An 18987-nucleotide genomic window follows, 5' to 3' on the forward strand; every position below is an offset into this window, starting at 1 on the left:
TAGGAAAATAAGATAGAGCATGGCAGATTTAGGAAAGTTAGAGACACAAATAATGTAACAAAAATCCTGTACTATTTATGAGAAGAAAAAGAAACAGATTATTAGAGACACAAATATAAAAACAAAAAGCTGCAATAAACATGTTACATAAATGTGCACATACCTAAACTAATATGTTGTTGAAGCACCTCTGGATTCAATTTCAGTGTCTTCTTTAGTTCACACTTGCAGTCAATTATAGTGAATCCAATTAACCTGCTAAAACGTTCAGCTGTGCTGACAGGACTTTCCTAATATTTGCATTTTTAGCTGAATCCACAGTCTGAGGGTTTTGTCAAAATGGATAAAGTTGTGAATGGTTTCCAAATACTACAGTTTTGGCCCTAAACCTTAAGGTGTCTGCAGGAAAGTTTAAGTAGAAGAAGAATTTTACTTTTCAGTCTCTCAGTGAGTTCAAACATACCCCCAAAACTGCAAAAGAATGATTTCATCAAAACCAATTAAAGTTTTGGAATGGCCTGGCTTAAGTTTAGAACTAAATCTAACTGTGTTGGGGACAAGCTTCAAAAATCAACCAGATTCAATTAAAGTGTAAATACTTTGGATTTTTAAACAATGTTTAAATAAAGATCCTTATCCATCATGTCTTCTTTTAAATTGTGCAATAAGCTCAATGGTCATGAAAAAAAAAAATACGTTAAAATATTTAATGAGACTGATGAGAGTTTTTATACGCAAATAATTCAACGTGGTCTTAATTATCAGGTATTAGAGGTGAGTAAAGGGCAACACAGGTTGAACAGTTTCAGACAAGGTGAGAGAGGCTAGAATTAATTTAAAGTCAGATGAAGATGACCTAAATATGGCATTAACTGGCTTTTATGACTCATGAGAAAGTTTTTCCATTGGATGAAGAGTAAAATAATGTGCAATTATTGTTTAAAAAAGTAGCCAATATTTACCATGCATACGTTTCGCTTACAGGTGCAGCGCCCCCTGCAGGCTGAGCTCGGAGAAGAAGGAAAAGGAGAAGGAGGCGTGTGGTGGCGCTCATCTTCAGAGATTAACCCCCGTTCGTATAGGTGGACAGTTAAACAGGTATAGACTGTGAATGCAGACCGTGTTTAGTGAGCTGTGTGGGTTTTATGTGATGCGTTTTGTGTGTCGTGAAGCTGTGAGACAGACGCTGTTTCTGTCGTTTCTTCAGAGCTAATGTAGCTCTGATGCTAACAGGCCTGAGTTAGGTGCGCAGTCAGACAGGCCCATGTGTTGACGGACTAAATGAACTTTCATTAAACTACGACATTCCACACTACTGCGGGCCGGAAATATGTAATATTACGATTAAATAACTGAATAAGCCTTAACATTAGGGGGTTAGCTAGGTTAGGACACTAATGTCTGACCGTTGTGCTCCGGTTAGCCACGCAAGAAAGACACCAAACACATGGTAGAAGGTCCTTTAATCACATGAGACAATGCGAATCGATAAGTGTTGTGTTAAACTACTATAGCGCGTCACCCTGAACATACCATCCTCACGGCGAAACACAGTGTCGGCAGCATCATGCTGTGGGGATGCTTTTCTTGATCAGAGACAGGGAAGCTGGTCAGCGTTGATGGAAGAATGGATGGAGCTAAATACAGGATAGGTTCACCTTCCAGCAGGGTACTGACCCCAAACACACAACCAGAGCTACAACTGAACGGTTTAGATTGAAGCGTATTCATGTGTTAAAATGACCCAGTCAAAGTCCAACTGAGAATGTGGAAAAACTAGAAACTGATGTTCAGTTGTACTAATCAAACACCCAAATAACCTAACAGTCAACTATGTTGCACCCTATGTCAGCCTAAAACATTTACAATTCATGCTAAAGTTAGATCAATTATTGAAGGTTATAAATGGGATAGTTAGCAATGTTAATTCATGAATACCTTGATGTTAAGGTGCTGCTACATTCATTAATAAAAAAGTTTTTGCTAGTAGGGTCGATGTGAGGTTCAGTGGGTGCACACTATTTGCCACCTGGGGTATGAATGGGGTGAACAGGTGGGGGTGGTTGGCACAGCTTTTCCAAAGGCCCATCAGCCGGGTCATACCCCAGTTGGACCTTTAAGATCCACTGGTTATAGAGACGGACGTCCACTGTAACCATAGGACTGTGGCAAACAGAAGGGAGTTTCTGGGGCCCGTTTGGAGTCATTTATTGGTTTGGATGATGCGTACTTGAGTAACATATTGTACCCTAGTCTAGTGAGTTAATGTTATCTTTGGTCCCTTATTGGCTATGGTTAATGGTTCATTTTGGTGTGGATTTAGCACAGATTGCGTCAGTATCCAACAGTTTGCAAATTAAAACACCTGTATTGTGAAAACATCTACCTCAGCTATATTAAATATAAGACATGACAGTAACTTCATTTTTTCCTTCCTAATTTATCTAAACCCCAACGTGTGTTTCAAAGGGTATTGATATGAATTGTCTTAATTTTAAATTGCCATGCCACTGTCTAGAAATAGGAGTTTGGCTTTAGGAGGGAGTCGAAGGTCCACCAACATCAAGATAAGCCTGGATTAATGACTTAAGACAAAACAAACACAGATAAAAAGAGGTCTACTCAAATATTATTTTTCTCTTTGTCCTGTGTTCCTCTTGTGTCTCTTCCTCATTCATCTCCATGCAGCAGCCGTGCCCCGCCGCGCCCCCACCCCCAGCGGCGCCGTCATGTGGCAGGAGGCCCGCAAACACGAGCGCAAGCTCCGTGGCATGATGGTAGATTACAAGCGCCGTGGCGAGCGCCGCAGAGAGTACTACGAGAAGATCGTAAGTAGTGTATAGATACTCATTCTCTGCCAACGTGATTATTGAATCGGTGTAACAGTGTTTTGACCCTTAAAGGTTAGCATAGTCAGCAATAACATCATGAACAGTAAATAAAAAATAAATAAAAAATGAGGCACATTTGCACTAACCTGTAAAGTTAACACACTGGGGTTTGAAGACACATGGAGAAGGTTTTGTGCTGTTTCACAACATTTCACTCAGAGTTTGAGTTTGGTATTGTGCTTTTTTTATATTTCTTCAGGCTGTTTGTTGTGTTCACCTGGCTCTCCTTTTGTCTCGACAGAAAAAAGATCCTGCCCAGTTTCTACAAGTTCACGGCCGATCCTACAAGATCCACCTGGACCCGGCTGTGGCGCTGGCTGCAGAAAGCCCTGCCAACATGTGAGGAAACGTGTACACAGAAAACACCACATAAATAACCTGATACGCATTGAGAAACTAGCGGGTGACTGGAATCACACAACTTTAAGCTTGATTGGCACTGACCAGTAATTAGCTGGTTGGAAACTCAAAAATCCAATCTTTTTCCAGTCAGTGAATGCACCTGTGTAAGAACGAATAGTGAACACGAATAATACTCTTTTTGTGTAGAAGTTGTTATTGAGGGAAGAAGACTTTTAGCCATTTTTAGTGCTGGTTTTAAACATTAAGCCAGATTTAGCACAGAAGCCGTGAGAAACGATTTAAAAGAAAACTATTTTCAAAGATGTCTGTAGTTCCATCAGCGTTCAAGAGACAACAAGATTTCCAGCCGATACCAGAAAGGCTGAACGTATTACTGCAAAGTTGACCCATTTTATCACTTCTGTCATAAAACATCCTGATCTACAAATGTTAGCAGCTGTTGGAATACCCACAGAGCGCTGGTAAAGCCAACGGCACTAATTGCTGATATAATATGCTAAACACGCTTAAAATGATTTAACCTGTAATCAGTTTGTCTGTTTAAACTAAGAAGTAAAAAAAAACTGAATTTCTGCAATGTTGGGAAATAATTATCTATGTTTTTGTTTTGTAAAGGATGCCATGGCAGGGAGATGCCAACAACATGATTGACAGGTTTGACGTGAGGGCCCATCTGGACTACATCCCGACTTACACCCCCCCACTGCTCAGCACATCGTAAGCCTTTAAAATACTTTTTATACTAACTACATTTAATGAGGAGGTCTAGTTTTAGTGTTGTACTGATAATTTGTTGAATTATGACCGGACATTGGGAGATCTTAACACCTGCTTCATGGATTATTATACCAGGCATTATTTTAACATTATATGTGTGCTATGAGGCAATGTGCTTAATATAGTTTGGCTTCTTTACAGCACAGTTAGGTTGTTTTGTATTTCTTTTTGAGTTAGTTTGTCTTCTGGCTGTATAAAGATGACCCTTAGAGGGTTCACTGTGTGTTTTCTTTTTTATGAACCCCAAAGATCATAGGATGATTGTTTAATATTTTTATAACACACAAAATTATTTTAAATGTTTTTTTTTTTTTTTAGTTATTAAAAAGCTTTTCAGAGGTCCTCCACGGTCTAGAAAAGTATAAAATTTAAAATCAGTGATTTCCTGCTCTGGAAAAGGCTTGAATTTTGAATTGACAATGAAATAAGTGGTAATACCACAGCAGCAGGTTTATTTCCGTTCCTGTTGGTTAACTTTCAAATATCAAGCAGTAGAAGACTTGTCATTGAGTTAATTTGGTCAGATGTCTGAAGAAACATCAGCTCTTTTTTTAATGTTTTCTAAACTGCGAAACTTTATGGTTATAATCTCTTCCCAGAACCCCAGAGCACGAGATGGAGGACAGGAAGTGCAACTATGAGCGCTATAGAGGTCTCGTACAGAATGATTTTGCCAACAGTGAGTGTTTACCTGAAGTAGGGCAACAGTCGATGCATTACACACATGGACCCACAGTGTTCCTAAAGTGGTGCTTAACCAGCTCTCAGTGGGTATATTTTGCAGTTGAGATGTGTTCATGAACTCCCTGCTGTCCTCCCACAGTCTCAGAGGAGCAGTGTTTATATCAGATCTACCTGGATGAGCTCTACGGTGGCCTGGCCAAACCAAACGAGGATGAGAAGAAAAAGTGGGTTTTTCTCTGTTATGGTTTAGCGTTTTCAGTTATGGTTTTATATTTAGTTTTCTTGTTTGTTTGTGTAATTATGGTCCTAAGTCTGGTAATGACATTTGTTTGATACGTACACTTTAATGTGGTTTATTCATCAATGACTGCGTTTTTGCTTTCTGCAGAATTGAAGTGGCTTTATAAATTCATAAATCCTTCCTCACATTGTGCAGACTCGCTGAGAAAAAGGTCGCCATTGGTTACACGTATGAAGACAGCACGGTGGCGGAGCCTCATTCCCAGTCGGACAAAGAAGACGACAATTCAGAGAACAGTGAATCCGAGGAGGACGAAGGCATTCCTGACATTGGTGAGGGAATCTGAGGGAGAACATCAGGGAAGTTTTGGCCTCCATAACCAAAATTGTAACTCATTTAATCTGTAGTTGGTGTCATGGAGTCCTGTGAGTATGAGACACACGACTCCTCCACTCTCAGTAATCCTGTGGCTTTCTTCCACGTTCTTTTCTATGTATTTTTGTTCTGTTTTAATGACTAATTCTTAATATTGCACTCATGGACAAATGGGAAATCCGAACTTGCCTTTCCAGGAAGCAAAAAATTGTTACACAACCGTTTGTTAGATTTTCCTTTTTTCAATAAAAAAAAAGATTGTATGAAAAGTTCTGTCTGAAAGCAAGAAAATGAATCACTTCAGATGTTTTGAATTAGTATTACAACAGTAAGCCAGGAAGGTATGATTTTTCCAACTTTTTAGCTACAGTGAATGCAACATTGTTTTGTTTTTTGATCAAAATTCAGAGAGGTTTAAAGTAAGCTTCTGAGTTTTTCACATGATATTGACTTCAGAGCTGCAGATGAATCCTATAAAGCTCAGAAATAGTGAAGGTTTTCACCCTTCTTCTGGTCTACTAACCCGACTATCAGGAATTTGTTTTAACCAGTCATCTGGTATTTAGAGGTTCTCATAATATGTTGTGTGTGTAATATGTGTGTTAAAACGTTCACTGGAGGAACATTTTCAGAATCATTTTCTGAAAGTGGAAAGTTATTCTGAGCTTAGTTAAGATTTGAGATGTAAGCACGGAAATCTAAACCAGTTTTTGTGATGCTACTAATTTAGAGACCAGTTATGATCCACTGACGTTTGTGTGACCTTAAAACCAGAAGAGGGCATTAAGAAAATACTGTTGAGAGTTTGGTTTGCATCTTTTTACATACTTATCATGTATAAAAAATGTCTCCATCCCTGTCAATCTGCAGGTTTTTCTTGGTAAAATATTAACCCTGTGAACCAAAAATGTCTCCTGCACACAAGCCTTTCATTTAATGTGCTGTGGATTGAGTTTTGGGATAAGGTTTGGTATTTTTTTTTATAACTCTGTTATATATGTGCAGATGTGGAGGTTGATGTTGACGAGCTGACTCCAGAACAGCTGTTGGATCTAAACAAAATGGCGACTCCATATGGAATGGCTGAAGGCGACTTTGTCAGGTAACTTGTCAAGATGAAAAAGATTTATTTAGTCTCCAAGTTGTTTTTGAAAGGGGGATTTCTTCAAGCAGGTGGATGAAAGTTTTTTAGGTTTTAAGTTTTTTTTTTAATCTCCTACTACAGTCACTTTCTTCATAACTTTCCATTTTGCTGGGAAATGCTTTGTTAAAGTAGTTGCTCCTAAGCTAAAGAGTTAAAAAGCTATGAATTTGTTTTTATTGGATTGATACAGAACATCGATTCTCAAAGTTTGGACTCCTCTCAAGATCCAAACCGAACCGAACTCTGTTCAGATCCAGTCCACAGCTCATTTTTAGGGCACTACCAGCTGAGGCTGAGCAAACAGCCATACTGGAGAGACATGAGCGCATGCTGCTTTAACACCAGTCATTAATTATTGTGTTTGAAAACGTTCAAAGCAACGTGCTTAGTTGATGAAAATAGTTCAAATATTGTGATAAACTTTTAAAGTGCCTGTGACATAGTTTTCCCACAAAGAAAAAGAAAGAAAACACCTTAATATTGAAGGAGTTGGGCAGTAATTGACATGATATTAGGATTAAAGACGTGATAAAAGACAATTGTGACACAAAATAAGTATATTTTGTCCAAAGTCGCCCAGAAATGACGTCTAAGTCTCCGGTCATTCACTGTGTGAGCGTCAATGATAAACTGTTCAGGTAGAAGCCAAGTTGCGTTAAAAACAGCGTTAATATGGTGAAAGTTGCATTGCTGGTGATGGCAGCAATACTATGACAGCAGCTGTTAGTCTGCACTAATTTCCTGAAGTGGAGAGGATCAGAGCTGCCTGGATCAGAGCTGGAAAACTGATGAGGGACAGATGGGCTGATCCCACCAAGCACAGCCAGTTGTGATCGGAGGATTTCTCTGCAAACTGCTTCAAACAAGAAACTCTGAATTCACCAGAGAAATGATGTCAGAGGTCAGGATTTTTGACAGAGGAAGGAGAATGTTGAAGCAGAGTCTATAGCCACGCTGTTCAGAGCATCTGATGGGAAAAGATTGTCAAAGAAATTGTTGTTGCTGCTGTTGCTAAACGGATCAAGACTTAGCAGGATCAAGGCTCAGCAACACTTCCTCTTGCAAAAGTACATTTAGATATCGGGACTTAATGTTAATGTCCGATTTATTATTAATAATAAAATAATTATCATTAAAATAAGATGAATTAAAAGGCCATACAATATATTTAAATAAATGTTTTTCTAAAGTTTCTAGTACTGCTCCATGCTGCTCAGCTTCGCCTCCAGTTGTTTCACTCAGTGCTGTTTATATACTGCCCTGGAATTACATTGTATCTGCTCCGCTGCACTCCCTTCTGATTTACACCCGTCCCGTTCCGGTCTGCTGCGACGCCCAGAGGAGCTCCAAGAACCATATGCAGATCACGCAATAAAAGCCGGTGATAAATGCGGTAGCAGGTCCAAAATAACTCATTCTGTGGAAGTTAAACCAGTTAAACTACTTGATTTTTCATTTTATGCATCCAGATCTGTTCATGTGTTTTGTTATACAATGGGTGAGTTTACTGAGTGCAGCAAAGCTACATTTGTTGCTTAGTTTGGTGCATTTAATGTTTAATTGATAAGTTTATAATACCTTAGTTAACCCAGTAGTTGAACTAATTGGTCTATTGTTAACTGCTAATATATTCACGTCTATAAATAAATATATTTGTGTATTTATCAATATAGCGTGGTCTAGTCTGTCTTTAGTGAATTATTTTGAAAATCCAGATGTTGTGCTTGTTCTGTTTCCTGGTGGTGCGGTATGAATAATGCATATTGACTCCGGCCGTGCTCCGGCATCTGGCAACAGTAGACTGGTCCAGTTAGATGGCCGTCCGCACGCCGGACTTCCTTCTTCTGACTCTGGTGCGTCACTCTGTGATAGTGACTGAAATATATCTAAAGAAACATCAGAGTAGTCAGGAAATCCCTTTAGTGGCATTTATGACCATATATCTCAACAAACTGTTCATTTCAGTGGCATAAATTTGTTCTTTTTAATATTTTATTAATGCTTCCTTTCCGTAAATGTAAATGGATTTATCATTAAAAAAAAATTTGATGTCACAGGCTCTTTAAAGTCTAAATCGCCCTTTTCAAGTTCAGTCTGAAAACATTTACAAAACGTTTTCTTAACCTTACATTTTCTATCCTTTCCAAGAAAGGATTTGGTTATCTTCTGTTGTAAATGTATATATTAACCAAATGATTAGATATTTAGGTCAAAGAATGTGCTTGCTTTATAAAATAAAGGATTTTGACAATTAAGACAGAAAAATGAAATTTGGGCTCTTTTACTCCACAGTTTCTGTGTTAAACCAGATGCCCATAGATAATTTTCTTTTTCTAATCTAATTATTACTGTATTGTTTTTACATTAAAATCTATGATGCTATGATTACTAATAAAAACTTGTTTGTTTCTAACACCTGGTGTCTGTTTATTTAAAAAAAATGTCAGACTTAATTATTATTTCTGTAATCTTTAGTAACACCTTGTAAAGATACATTTACTGTGGGTATTCTGTGGATTTGCACTTTTGGAGAATATTTCCTGAATCTTATGAGGTTAATTCCTGGAGTCCGATACAACAGAAGTTGAAAACGAAGTGCTTCCAACGTGTTTTATTTTCCACATTTTAAAAACGGAGCTGGAATATTTCAACAGTGGGCATTTACAGTGTTTGCAGACATCACTGAGCGCGAACTTGTATTTATTCCAATGCTTTAAAAACTTCACCTTTTCTCAGAATGTTGAAGAAGGACAAGGAGGAAGTGGAGGCCATCAAACATGCCAAAGCTCTGGAGGCAGAGAAAGCCATGTACTCTGTGAGGATAAATCACTTGAAGAAATTATATTTTTGTAAGTTTTTTTTTGCAGCTTTGTACTTCATATGTGCTTGTTTTGCATCAGGGCCGCCGCTCTCGCAGACAGAGGAGAGAGTTTAGAGAGAAGAGGCTAAAAGGTAGACAGATCAGTCCACCAAGGTAAGTTATCAGGTTTTGAACTTTATACCAGTCCACGCTGCTAAGAGCATGCCTTGCAAACACTCTACTTTTTGTGTTACATTTCAGCTATGCCAGAAGAGACAGCCCAACATACGACCCTTACAAACGGTGAGATATCCCACTGATTTTAACCCCTTAATCCTGATTATTTCTGTCTGAAACTAAAACCTCAGATTTCTTTCCATCTTGGTCAGGCCAGAGACGGAGTCCAGCTCTGAATCCCGGTCACGATCTTGTACTCCTGGTCCAGAGAAGATCACGTTCATCACCAGCTTCGGAGGCAGTGAAGACGAAGCTGCGCCAGCCACACAAACCGCCGTGCCTCACTCTGGCCACGCCCCCTCCAGCTTGCAGCACTCTGCAGGTCATAGCAGGGGCTCCCGGTCGGTAACTTTCCCTCTTCTTGGCATTTCTTTGGTTATTTTCTCTCACACAGTCCTTATGTACTTTGCCATGACCACACCCCTTGATGCAAAGAGAATGATGGTGGATTTTTGTGATCGGTGAGATGAATCAGTTTTCAGACAACTATCAGGGAGAAGATGTGTTTAATTCAGTCCGATAAGCTCTGAAGCACTTTAGCAAGATTCATGCATGTCCCAGTATATTTAGATAGGTAGACGAGTATTTATTTCCGCTTTGGTAATTTAATTTAACATGATTATCACTTAAGATGGAAGCATTTTCACGTGAGGCTGGGTACCCATGTGGTATTATTACTCAAACCTTGTTTCTGTATTTGTTCAGGAGACGAAGGTCAACCTCCAGCAGCTCCTCTTCTTACTCATCCCGCTCCTCATCCCGGTCCTCCTCTCGGTCATCTTCCCGTTCACGCAAAGCCCGGCGTGGACGCGGGAGAAGAGAAAGCCGGCGCTCACAAAGTCATTCACGATCGAGACGGCACTCCAGGTCTCGCTCCAGAGGTAGAGGAGGGAACGGAGGATCCTGTAGGAGACGTGACCGGACAAGATCGCGGTCCAATGACCGAGACAGAGGCAGAGATAGAGATAGAGACAGGGATAGAGATAGGGACAGGAGACGATACTCAGCACGCAGACGAACAAGGTCTGATTAATCCCAGAAACATGGCTGCTAATTCATAACAAACCCATCATTTTCTAAAATCCATCTTGTCCTTTTCCCCCAGGTCTCGCTCCAGTTCGCGGCTGCGTGGTGGTTTGAGGCAGGGAGCTTTGAGCAGTCGAGGACACCGTCGGAGAGACAGCGGCAGCCGCAGTCCCTCTCATTCTCCAAACCGCCCACCCCAGAGTCCCTCTCCTACCCACAGAGGGTCCCAGCCTGCTGCCAACACCATCTCTGACAAACTGAGAAAGTAAGAAGACCTTAGAAACATGAACGCTGGAATCTAAACCACCTTTAAAGTTTATGAATGTGTGAGCGTTATGTGTGAATGTGTGAGCGTTAGTCAGTGCAATTGGGTGAATGTGGCTCTAGTGTAGAGCGCTTTGAGCGGTCTGTATGATTGGAAAAGCACTATATAAGTTCAGTCCATTTACCATTACTTTAAAGGTGGTTTAGATTCATATCACACACCTGAGGAAATTCAGCAACTAGCCAAATTACTTGCACTCACTAAACATTTCCACGTTTTATTTTACAGCCACAATCTAACTTTATATCAAGATTTTATGTGACAGAGTTACATACTGCCAAATTATGGTAAATTGTTTTCACCATTGCGTGCAAATAATAATCGGAAACATGCAGGATGCATTCATATTAACTCACCCTGAGTCACATTTTGCTTTAATTACAGCTAAAAGTCTTCGGGGGAATGTCCCGTTCTTCCATACAAATTTACTCAAACTTAAACAGATTGGATGGAGAGCATCTGTGAACATCGAATTTCACGTTTCAGTTGTATTTAGGTCTGGACTTTGACTAGGCCATTCTGATTAATTAAGTAATTGTAAGTACTTCAGTCCTTTAGGATAGAAACGGTTTCTAAACATGCAGCATTGATATGCTCTGATCCCACAATGTAACTCATGCAAGTCTTTATTTTCTAATCCCAAACAGCTTCACAAGTTACATTAAGTGTACAATATTAGTTTTCGACTGATATGTCACAAATGGGCATTTACAACAGCATATTTCATAACTTCCTCTTCTGATTCTTAGTATGTAATGAAAACTTATCTTTACTGTTTTAGCGTCTTTGTTTTTACATCCTTGAACCCAACAATATACAACCGTCGTGTTTATCTTAGTGCGACCAGTGAGGTGGAACGCTGCGTCCGGGTTCAGCATACTATCACAATGGCGGCAGGGCACCTGCATGTAGAACATGCGACTTCATGTGGTAATTATTTATAGCTGCCCTGTCAACCGATCATTCCACCTGAGTTGTGGATTTCTATAGCACCTCCGGAGTAAACAAGGGCATCACCTGCTTCTTTAATCAACACTCTGCCTTCCCAGCCTTCCAGTTAAGGTGGATGACAATGTCTTGCTGTGTTTGTCTGAGGCCTTCACAGAACAGATGGATTTATACTGAGATTAAAGTGAACTTGCTTTAGAAAATCATTTGACATCTGAGGGGAAATTGTTACACTGGATTTTATTTAAGGGTACCAGAGCAAAGGGGGGTGGATGCAAAAGCACCGTAAACTTTCAGATCTTTTTTGGTGAGAAATGTTGAAAACAATGTCAACTTTTTCCTGTGCTCCACGATTTAGTGTACTTTGTGTTGGTTTGTCACATAAAATCCCAATAAATACATTTTAGGGCTGCATCTGATGATTATGTTCCTAATGGTTTAATGTGTTGACTATTTTTTTCGATTAGCCAATTAATAATCGGATAGCAAAACATGAACCAAGTGAAGCTAAAACTATGCCACCTGAGGAGTTCTGCATGGAGCCTTTTTACAGACAAAACGTTTTTCATCTTAAATGCAAAATGTATATATTTCACAGTTTTGGCCTAATTACTGCTTTGAGTGGGGGTTCTTTTGTCAAATGGCACGTTTTAGAGTCTGTTTACTCCAGTTAACGATTATTCAGTTACTAAATTAGTTGCAGATTATTTCAATAATCGATTAATCATGATAAATATGATCGTTTCAACCCTAACGGGGCGTTCATACTTTTGCAAGATGAGTACAATATACATATTGCTTTTTAACGTGTCATGTTCAATTCCCTTACATTTTCACTTTTGACTCTTCAAACAGTGTGTTTGCTTGTGATGACACACTAAGAAATAAACCGTTGTAAAACAAAACCATTAATTTAGCTGCTGTATAAACACGTTCTCTGGAGGTCTGCCAGAGACTTAACTGTACTGGAAAAGTTGAATTAATCAGAAAATCTAATGAACCAGCTTGAAACACTTGAACTTGAACTGTTTTTTATTTTTTCTTCTCCTCAGGCCTGACACTCCGGGCGGTAAAGAGACGGGAGCTGCCAAAGTCAGTAAGAATTTGATCTAGTTTGGTTTCTTGCTAAAGCCTACGCCTCCCTCATCCCTGACAGGCTGACATGGTTGTCCATCACACTGGAATATACAAGCTATTGTTGCACTTAGAATGATTGCTGTTTTGTATTATCACCCCTCAAAGTGGACACGCTCTACAGCTAAAGGCCAGGAAAAGGCTGAATTATGCCATGTTTCTTCTCTTTGAGGCCTGTTTGATGTCCCGATGTCTCCTCTGTATGTCTGCTGTACAAACACGTGTGTGTGACAGAGTGAACCGTCATTTATGTGTTTGTAGTACGGAGCAGTGTGCAGGGCGTCATGCATTAGTGAACCAAGAGAGAAAGACGGGCATCTTTCTCATTGGTTAAAAGCTTTGTTGCATCCTGTGATTCTTGTATGAATGTTTTTGTCTATATTTGCTTTTACAAGCAGCACAACTGATTTGACTTGCAAAGTAATTTTAAGTTACCTTTTATTAAAACTTTATTTTGGAAGTTTCAAGATGGATTCAGAAAATGAACTGATAATTTGCATATCTTCTGACAGTAGCCTGGCACACTGTAGCATATATGTTGTTATGTAGCTACAAATATTTTAACTTTTTGCTGACCTAGTGTCTCTTCTATAACCGGCTTCTGCAAAAAGAAGGAACAGTTTGTATAACCGTCAAACGGTGAATCCGATATTATGATTTTTCTCTGTGCAGAGCGTGCCTGTAGTGTTGTGACCTGCAGTTTTTCTTGCCTGGCCAGGTCTGAACAGCCCAGTGGTGGGTGTGTCACGACAAAAAACGCCGTCGGCTCTTTATGAACCTTTCTAAACTCGCTGGACCTGAACTTTCTCATGTTTACCTCTCTGACCCATTCTCCTTTTTCGGTCGTCCTTTCTTTTATCTGTCTGACAGTATTGTGTGTGTGTAAATACTGAACATTGTGTTCTGGTACATCTGACTGGATCCCAGCTTCTGCTGCGGCGGCGAGCTTCAGCAGCGGTCCCTCTTTCCACACACAGCCTTGTTTAGAGTGTGTGTATTGACTCTTCAAACAGCTCTCTAATTAGTTTATACTTTGCCTTTTAATCTCCACCAGTTTCTGCTCATAAAGATTATGGTATAAAATATGTATTTTAGCTAGAGATGCACTGATAAGAATTTTGTCTGATTTCAGCCTTCCTGCAATCAGCCATCATCATTTGTATTTCATAGGAGCAGAGAGTGCGTTAACAGGGTTCTGTTCGTATCTGAAAACAAAAACAAAATGACGACGGAGTGCAAGTTTCAAACTGACCATACCATCATATATTAGAGCGAATACAGTTTCCCTTAAAATTGATCTGATGATATATAACAAGAACGCCTGCTGGGGGGGGGGCTAAGTTCAGTATCCAATATGGCCGCAGGATGTAAGCATTTATTTGCACCTCTGATAACTGGTTTCTAATTAAACCAGTTTCAGAAACACAACAGAACAACCTGTGTTTGTGAACAGGTTGCTTTACTGTTTCAATGCATAAAACGGAGATAAACACTTGTATGTGTTGCTTATTGTGGATAACAGTTAGCAAATCCCACTGGTTTTCCAACTTGGACATAAAATGCAATTAATTCACTTTGTTCCCAGATCCGATCTGACTTTGGAGAAAAATCCAACACAGCTTTATTTACCTCATTGATCTAAAAACAGCGACATTCTAACCTTCTTCACTTAGTATCGGCATCCACACTAAATAGCGTTGCTGTCAGAAAGACCTGGTAGAAGTTCAGGACAGTACGTTCACTGCTCAGAAAAAGATCTGATCAACCTAAAACCAGCTGTTCCCAGTCACCTGCCCGTTTCTCGGTGCATCTCTAACTTCAGCTCAGACGTGAATACACGCACCCTCAAAACACGCTGTGAAAGCTTGTGTTAAAACCTTTGTGTCACTTGCAGCCCAAGCTGACCCCCCAGGAGCGGCTGAAGATACGAATGCAGAAGGCACTCAACAAGCAATGTAAGTGCACCTAGATATGTGATTCTGTTTATTTCTGGGTGGAAAGCATGCAGATCTCTTAAATGTAATTTACTTTTTTCCCTCGTAATTCATTCTGGGCCTTGAGTGTTTTCTCCTCCCCCCCCCCCCCCCCTGTTATCTGCAGCCAAGGCGGATAAGAAAGCTGCTCAAGTGAAGATCCAGCAGCAGGAACACAAACGACAGGTGTGTGTGTGTGTGTGCGCAAATTAATGCAGAAACAGAGGCTCTCTTATCCTTCATTTCCCCTCATTGCTCTTTGTTTCTACAGGAGCGAGAAGGAGAACTACGAGCCATGGCACGCAAGATCCGTATGAAGTAAGGCTGTATGTGTGTCAAGGTGGACTGTTTGGTATCTGTGTGTGTTGCAACCGTCTGACCCAGAGGCTCTATGTTCAGGGAGCGTGAGCGACGTGAGAAAGAGAGGGACGAATGGGAACGACAGTACGGACGACAGAGCCATTCGCCTTCTCCCTCCAAACACGGTGAGACAGACTGGTTTCAGTCCTCGCTCTTTCCTGCCCAGTCGTCTCTGCCTGATTGGCTGCTGTCAGTTTTTTGGCTTTAAGATGTTAAGGCATGCACTGGTTTTTATTGTGGCTTTGTTTCCTCTGTCCCTCAGGCCGGGAACACAGCTCACACAAAAGGTAGGTTAGAAGCCACAGGAATCTTTGGTTCCAGTGAAGCCGAATTAAAAACGTTTATTTCTTTTCATGCCAATGCACAAACATTCCCAACAGCCAATCACAAAGCCTGTAGGGTCATTATTTAAGAAAGGTGTTCTGATGACTCAAGATAATAATTTTAAAACACTTCCTTGAGAAGTTTGTCAACATTACAATCAGAACTTTATTTGGAGCCCGTTTTTAAACCTAATTGGACTTTATTTTGTTCTCTATTAAGCCGTAATTGACTCTTCTTTTTATAGATGAAATTAGATGTGTTTTGGATGGACTCTTAAGACCCAAAGCTGATGTATAATTAGTGACTGAGACATAGTGTGTGATGGTAAAGAAAGAAATGTCAGAACTTCTATTATTGCCGATAAAAAACAATTCGATATCATGTGACGGATCAAAGATTAGCCAAAATAGTAACGAGTCAATAGGTGAAGGTCTACAGTTAGTTGTGAGTACTGTAACAATTAGAGGATGGACCTTATAGATTAAGAATAGGATGTCATTAAAGTCCATATAAAAGTAGACAGACAGATACTTTTGGCAATATAGAATAACTTTACAATTTTGTTGGTAATAACTTCTAAACATTTTTGTATGGAAAAACATTTGGAACATTGTCTTGGCTTAAACTTTAATAGAGGAGGCAGTAAATGAAAACTGTTCTGAGATACATATACACAGTAAAATATATGGTTTTTAACTTGTTCAACTTTAGCCTGTAGTAAAAAGGGAAACAATCGCTTGTCAGTAAAATAGTTAGATCAAATAAAATGTATAGATAATTATATAACCTGATGGTTTTATATGTCTGATTCTGAAGGTGTATTCAGCTGTACTACTGCCTGTTAAAACTACATTTAAAAAGCTGTTGGTATATAAAACATATTTCCATGTGTGTGTCTTTTGTTGCTAGCCTCTCCTCTAATCTATTTTTCCTCCCAGAAGGTCGCGGTCTCGCTCTCGCTCTCGCTCTCGGAGTCCACATTACAGATACTGAATTGGTCAGATGGAAGATGAGCCCCATCCTGCAGAACAAGAACTTTCCACGGACACAAACGACCCAGTTAGAACATCTTACATTAAAATATGAGAAGATGCACTGTCTTACTGGTGGTTAATGAATCTGCAACTGTTCACAAATGAAACATTGTGATTCCTCGATCGCACTGAATTAGAGATCACTTCTTTGGCCAAGATGGGTTTAATCTGCCCTTTAGTTTCTGTTTTATTTTCTGACGACTGGATAACATTTTGGTTTCTTCACGTCTGCATGTTACCTCTGTTATCTTCATGGTCAGTTCTCTGGGAGACATTTTAATAACATACTAAGCAATACAAGAGGTTTTAAAAGGTATCCTCCTCCTTCTCCCTGGTATGTTTCTGTTAGAGCAAAAACTTAAGCTAAGGATTAAACCTTAAATGGACATTTCCAAATTCAGACTTATTCAAACCACTTTACAGAAGAAAAGACTAGGTTTGTGCATTTGATTGCTCTTTTTGTACTCTGTCCTCAGACGGCTAATGACACCAAACAACTGTTGTTTTTTTTTTTCTCTGTAACATGAAATGTTAAATAGAACAAATAAAGCCCACTTTGAAATCTTTTTCTGAGTTTTTCTGTGGATTTTTACTGCTTTTTCCTCAATTTTCTGAATCCGAACATGATGGCATATTAGGAACGCATTTTTGGAAAATGAGGAAAGTGAACGAGTGCAGGACCAAAAATGGTTTCAGGCCTAAGAGATGATATACAGCAGATCTTTTGGATTCAACTAACACTTATTATAGTGTCCTCAGTTGATCTGCTGTTTACCAAGTTCCAACAATGACGATTGCTCTGCAATGTAGAAAAAAAGTGAAATTTGATTTATTTTCCAGGTCTGAATTAGTATAAAAATAGACTATTGGAAAAGATTTGTATTCCGAGATATAGTTCTCTATCCCATCATGTAAAAATGAATCACAAAAAGTTAGAGATATTTGGCTTTCGGGTGAAATTTATGGAAAACTTAAAATGTTCAAGCTACAATGATATATTGTGAAAGCAGGGCATTTAAGTAGAAGCATGCAATGTTGATTTCCTCATCTCAAACTATTGAAACAAAAGCCAACAACAGTAGTGGGTATACCACAACAAAAAATGTCACAATAACGTGTTCTCTAGCATCAATTACAGATTGACAGCAATGTCTCATAATGTTCACAAGTCGACTTGTCTGCTGAGGCATGGCAACCCAGTCTTCTTGAAGGGCTACCTTCAGGGCATTGAGCTTCTAGAGTACAGAGTAATGAGCCAATAGATGGCGACCCAGCTGATCTCGTAGGTTTTCTATGGGATTCAGGTCTGGAGAAACTGCAGGTCACTCCATTCAAGGTACCCCAGTCTCCAGCAGCTGTTCCCTAATGATGCGCTGAGCTGGAGCATTGTCCATGAAGGTGAAATTAGGTCTATTTTGTTAATTCAGGGGCACAATGACTGGATTAATGATGTTATTCAGCTAGTATGGGCTCGTCACTGTATCATTCACAATGTGTAGGGCAGTTCTGTATTGACTTGACGCACCTGTCCACACTGTAACTCCTTCACCACAACAGTGAGTGGCTGATGCATAACACTCTTATCTGATGTCTCCAACGTCGTTGGCGGCCATCATTTCTGCTCAGCGTGAATCGACTTTCATCAGAGAACATGGGTGCCTCTCTCCTCCCTTAAATATGCCTGAAGTTGAGTGGCATTCATCATCCGGTTCAACACTTTTCACAATGAAGCAGTTATTGGTGCGGGATGTGGCCAAAAGGACCCCTAGCGCTTTGATTGCCTTGTTGCTGAAAAGTGCTATATAAATAAACTTGACTTGACTCTAATCTCTATGCCTTTCTGTGACTCTTCCAGTCTCTTCTGGAACCCAATAAGCCACCTTTCTTCTCTTCCTTCCTGACTGTTTTTTGCAGTCGCGTAACAAATGTAAAACTACAATATCTGCCATACATTTATAGTGAGGTTTTTTCTTACAGGTGTGTCAAAATAGAGTAACAGTATTTCAGTAGTTTTGTTTTTATTAAATCAAAGTAGTAGATTCATGAAACATATTTCAAGTATATGTTAATGATGATTGGGTTACAGCTAATGAATATTCAAAATTTCTAAAAATCAAAAATGTATTAAAGAAGCTGGTTGTTTACAGAGTGCTGTATTCAAGTATTTCATAGAAAGGTTTAGTGGAAGGAAAAAATGATTGAAAAGTGTGCACTTGAAAGAGGGATAACAGCAGCCTTGAGAGGATTATGAAGCAAAGTCCATTCAAAAGTTTTCAGGAGATTCACAATCTGTTGACCTTGGCAGTAGTTAGAGCTTTTAGAGCCACCACCCACAGACATATCCAGGACTT

The 18987-nt window shown here is 39.5% G+C and overlaps 1 protein-coding gene across 3 annotated transcripts; it reads left to right on the forward strand.

Moving 5' to 3' along the window:
- The first annotated feature begins 988 nt into the window (after positions 1-988).
- LOC124883936 (CLK4-associating serine/arginine rich protein) lies at positions 989-17202 on the forward strand. Of its 3 annotated transcripts, none has more exons than XM_047391431.1 (21): positions 989-1098; positions 2689-2828; positions 3133-3230; positions 3870-3971; positions 4631-4710; positions 4855-4939; positions 5152-5288; positions 6337-6433; positions 9212-9290; positions 9376-9449; positions 9537-9578; positions 9665-9853; positions 10218-10535; positions 10618-10803; positions 12864-12903; positions 14840-14900; positions 15046-15104; positions 15190-15236; positions 15318-15403; positions 15541-15565; positions 16541-17202. In XM_047391431.1, exons 2-21 carry the CDS (start codon positions 2730-2732, stop codon positions 16593-16595), a joined length of 1959 nt encoding a protein of 652 aa, XP_047247387.1. In that variant the 5' UTR covers positions 989-1098; positions 2689-2729; the 3' UTR covers positions 16596-17202. The 3 variants fall into 3 exon arrangements, 2 of the variants coding, with proteins under 2 accessions (XP_047247387.1, XP_047247388.1); XM_047391432.1 differs by having other exon boundaries at positions 16544-17202; XR_007042357.1 differs by lacking the exons at positions 15541-15565; positions 16541-17202 and having other exon boundaries at positions 12864-12907.
- Positions 17203-18987: the final 1785 nt, after the last annotated feature.

This window comes from Girardinichthys multiradiatus, chromosome 18 (assembly GCF_021462225.1).
Source record: "Girardinichthys multiradiatus isolate DD_20200921_A chromosome 18, DD_fGirMul_XY1, whole genome shotgun sequence".
Classification (NCBI taxonomy): Eukaryota; Metazoa; Chordata; class Actinopteri; order Cyprinodontiformes; family Goodeidae; genus Girardinichthys; species Girardinichthys multiradiatus.

Excerpts from the sequence above, each read along its gene's own strand:
- LOC124883936 (XM_047391431.1), top strand. The coding sequence starts at position 2,730 with ATGTGGCAGGAGGCCCGCAAACACGAGCGCAAGCTCCGTGGCATGATG. Across the intron at positions 9,450-9,536 it reads AGACAGATCAGTCCACCAAG|CTATGCCAGAAGAGACAGCC; the intron begins GTAAGTTATCAG and ends GTTACATTTCAG. Across the intron at positions 14,901-15,045 it reads GAAGGCACTCAACAAGCAAT|CCAAGGCGGATAAGAAAGCT; the intron begins GTAAGTGCACCT and ends TGTTATCTGCAG.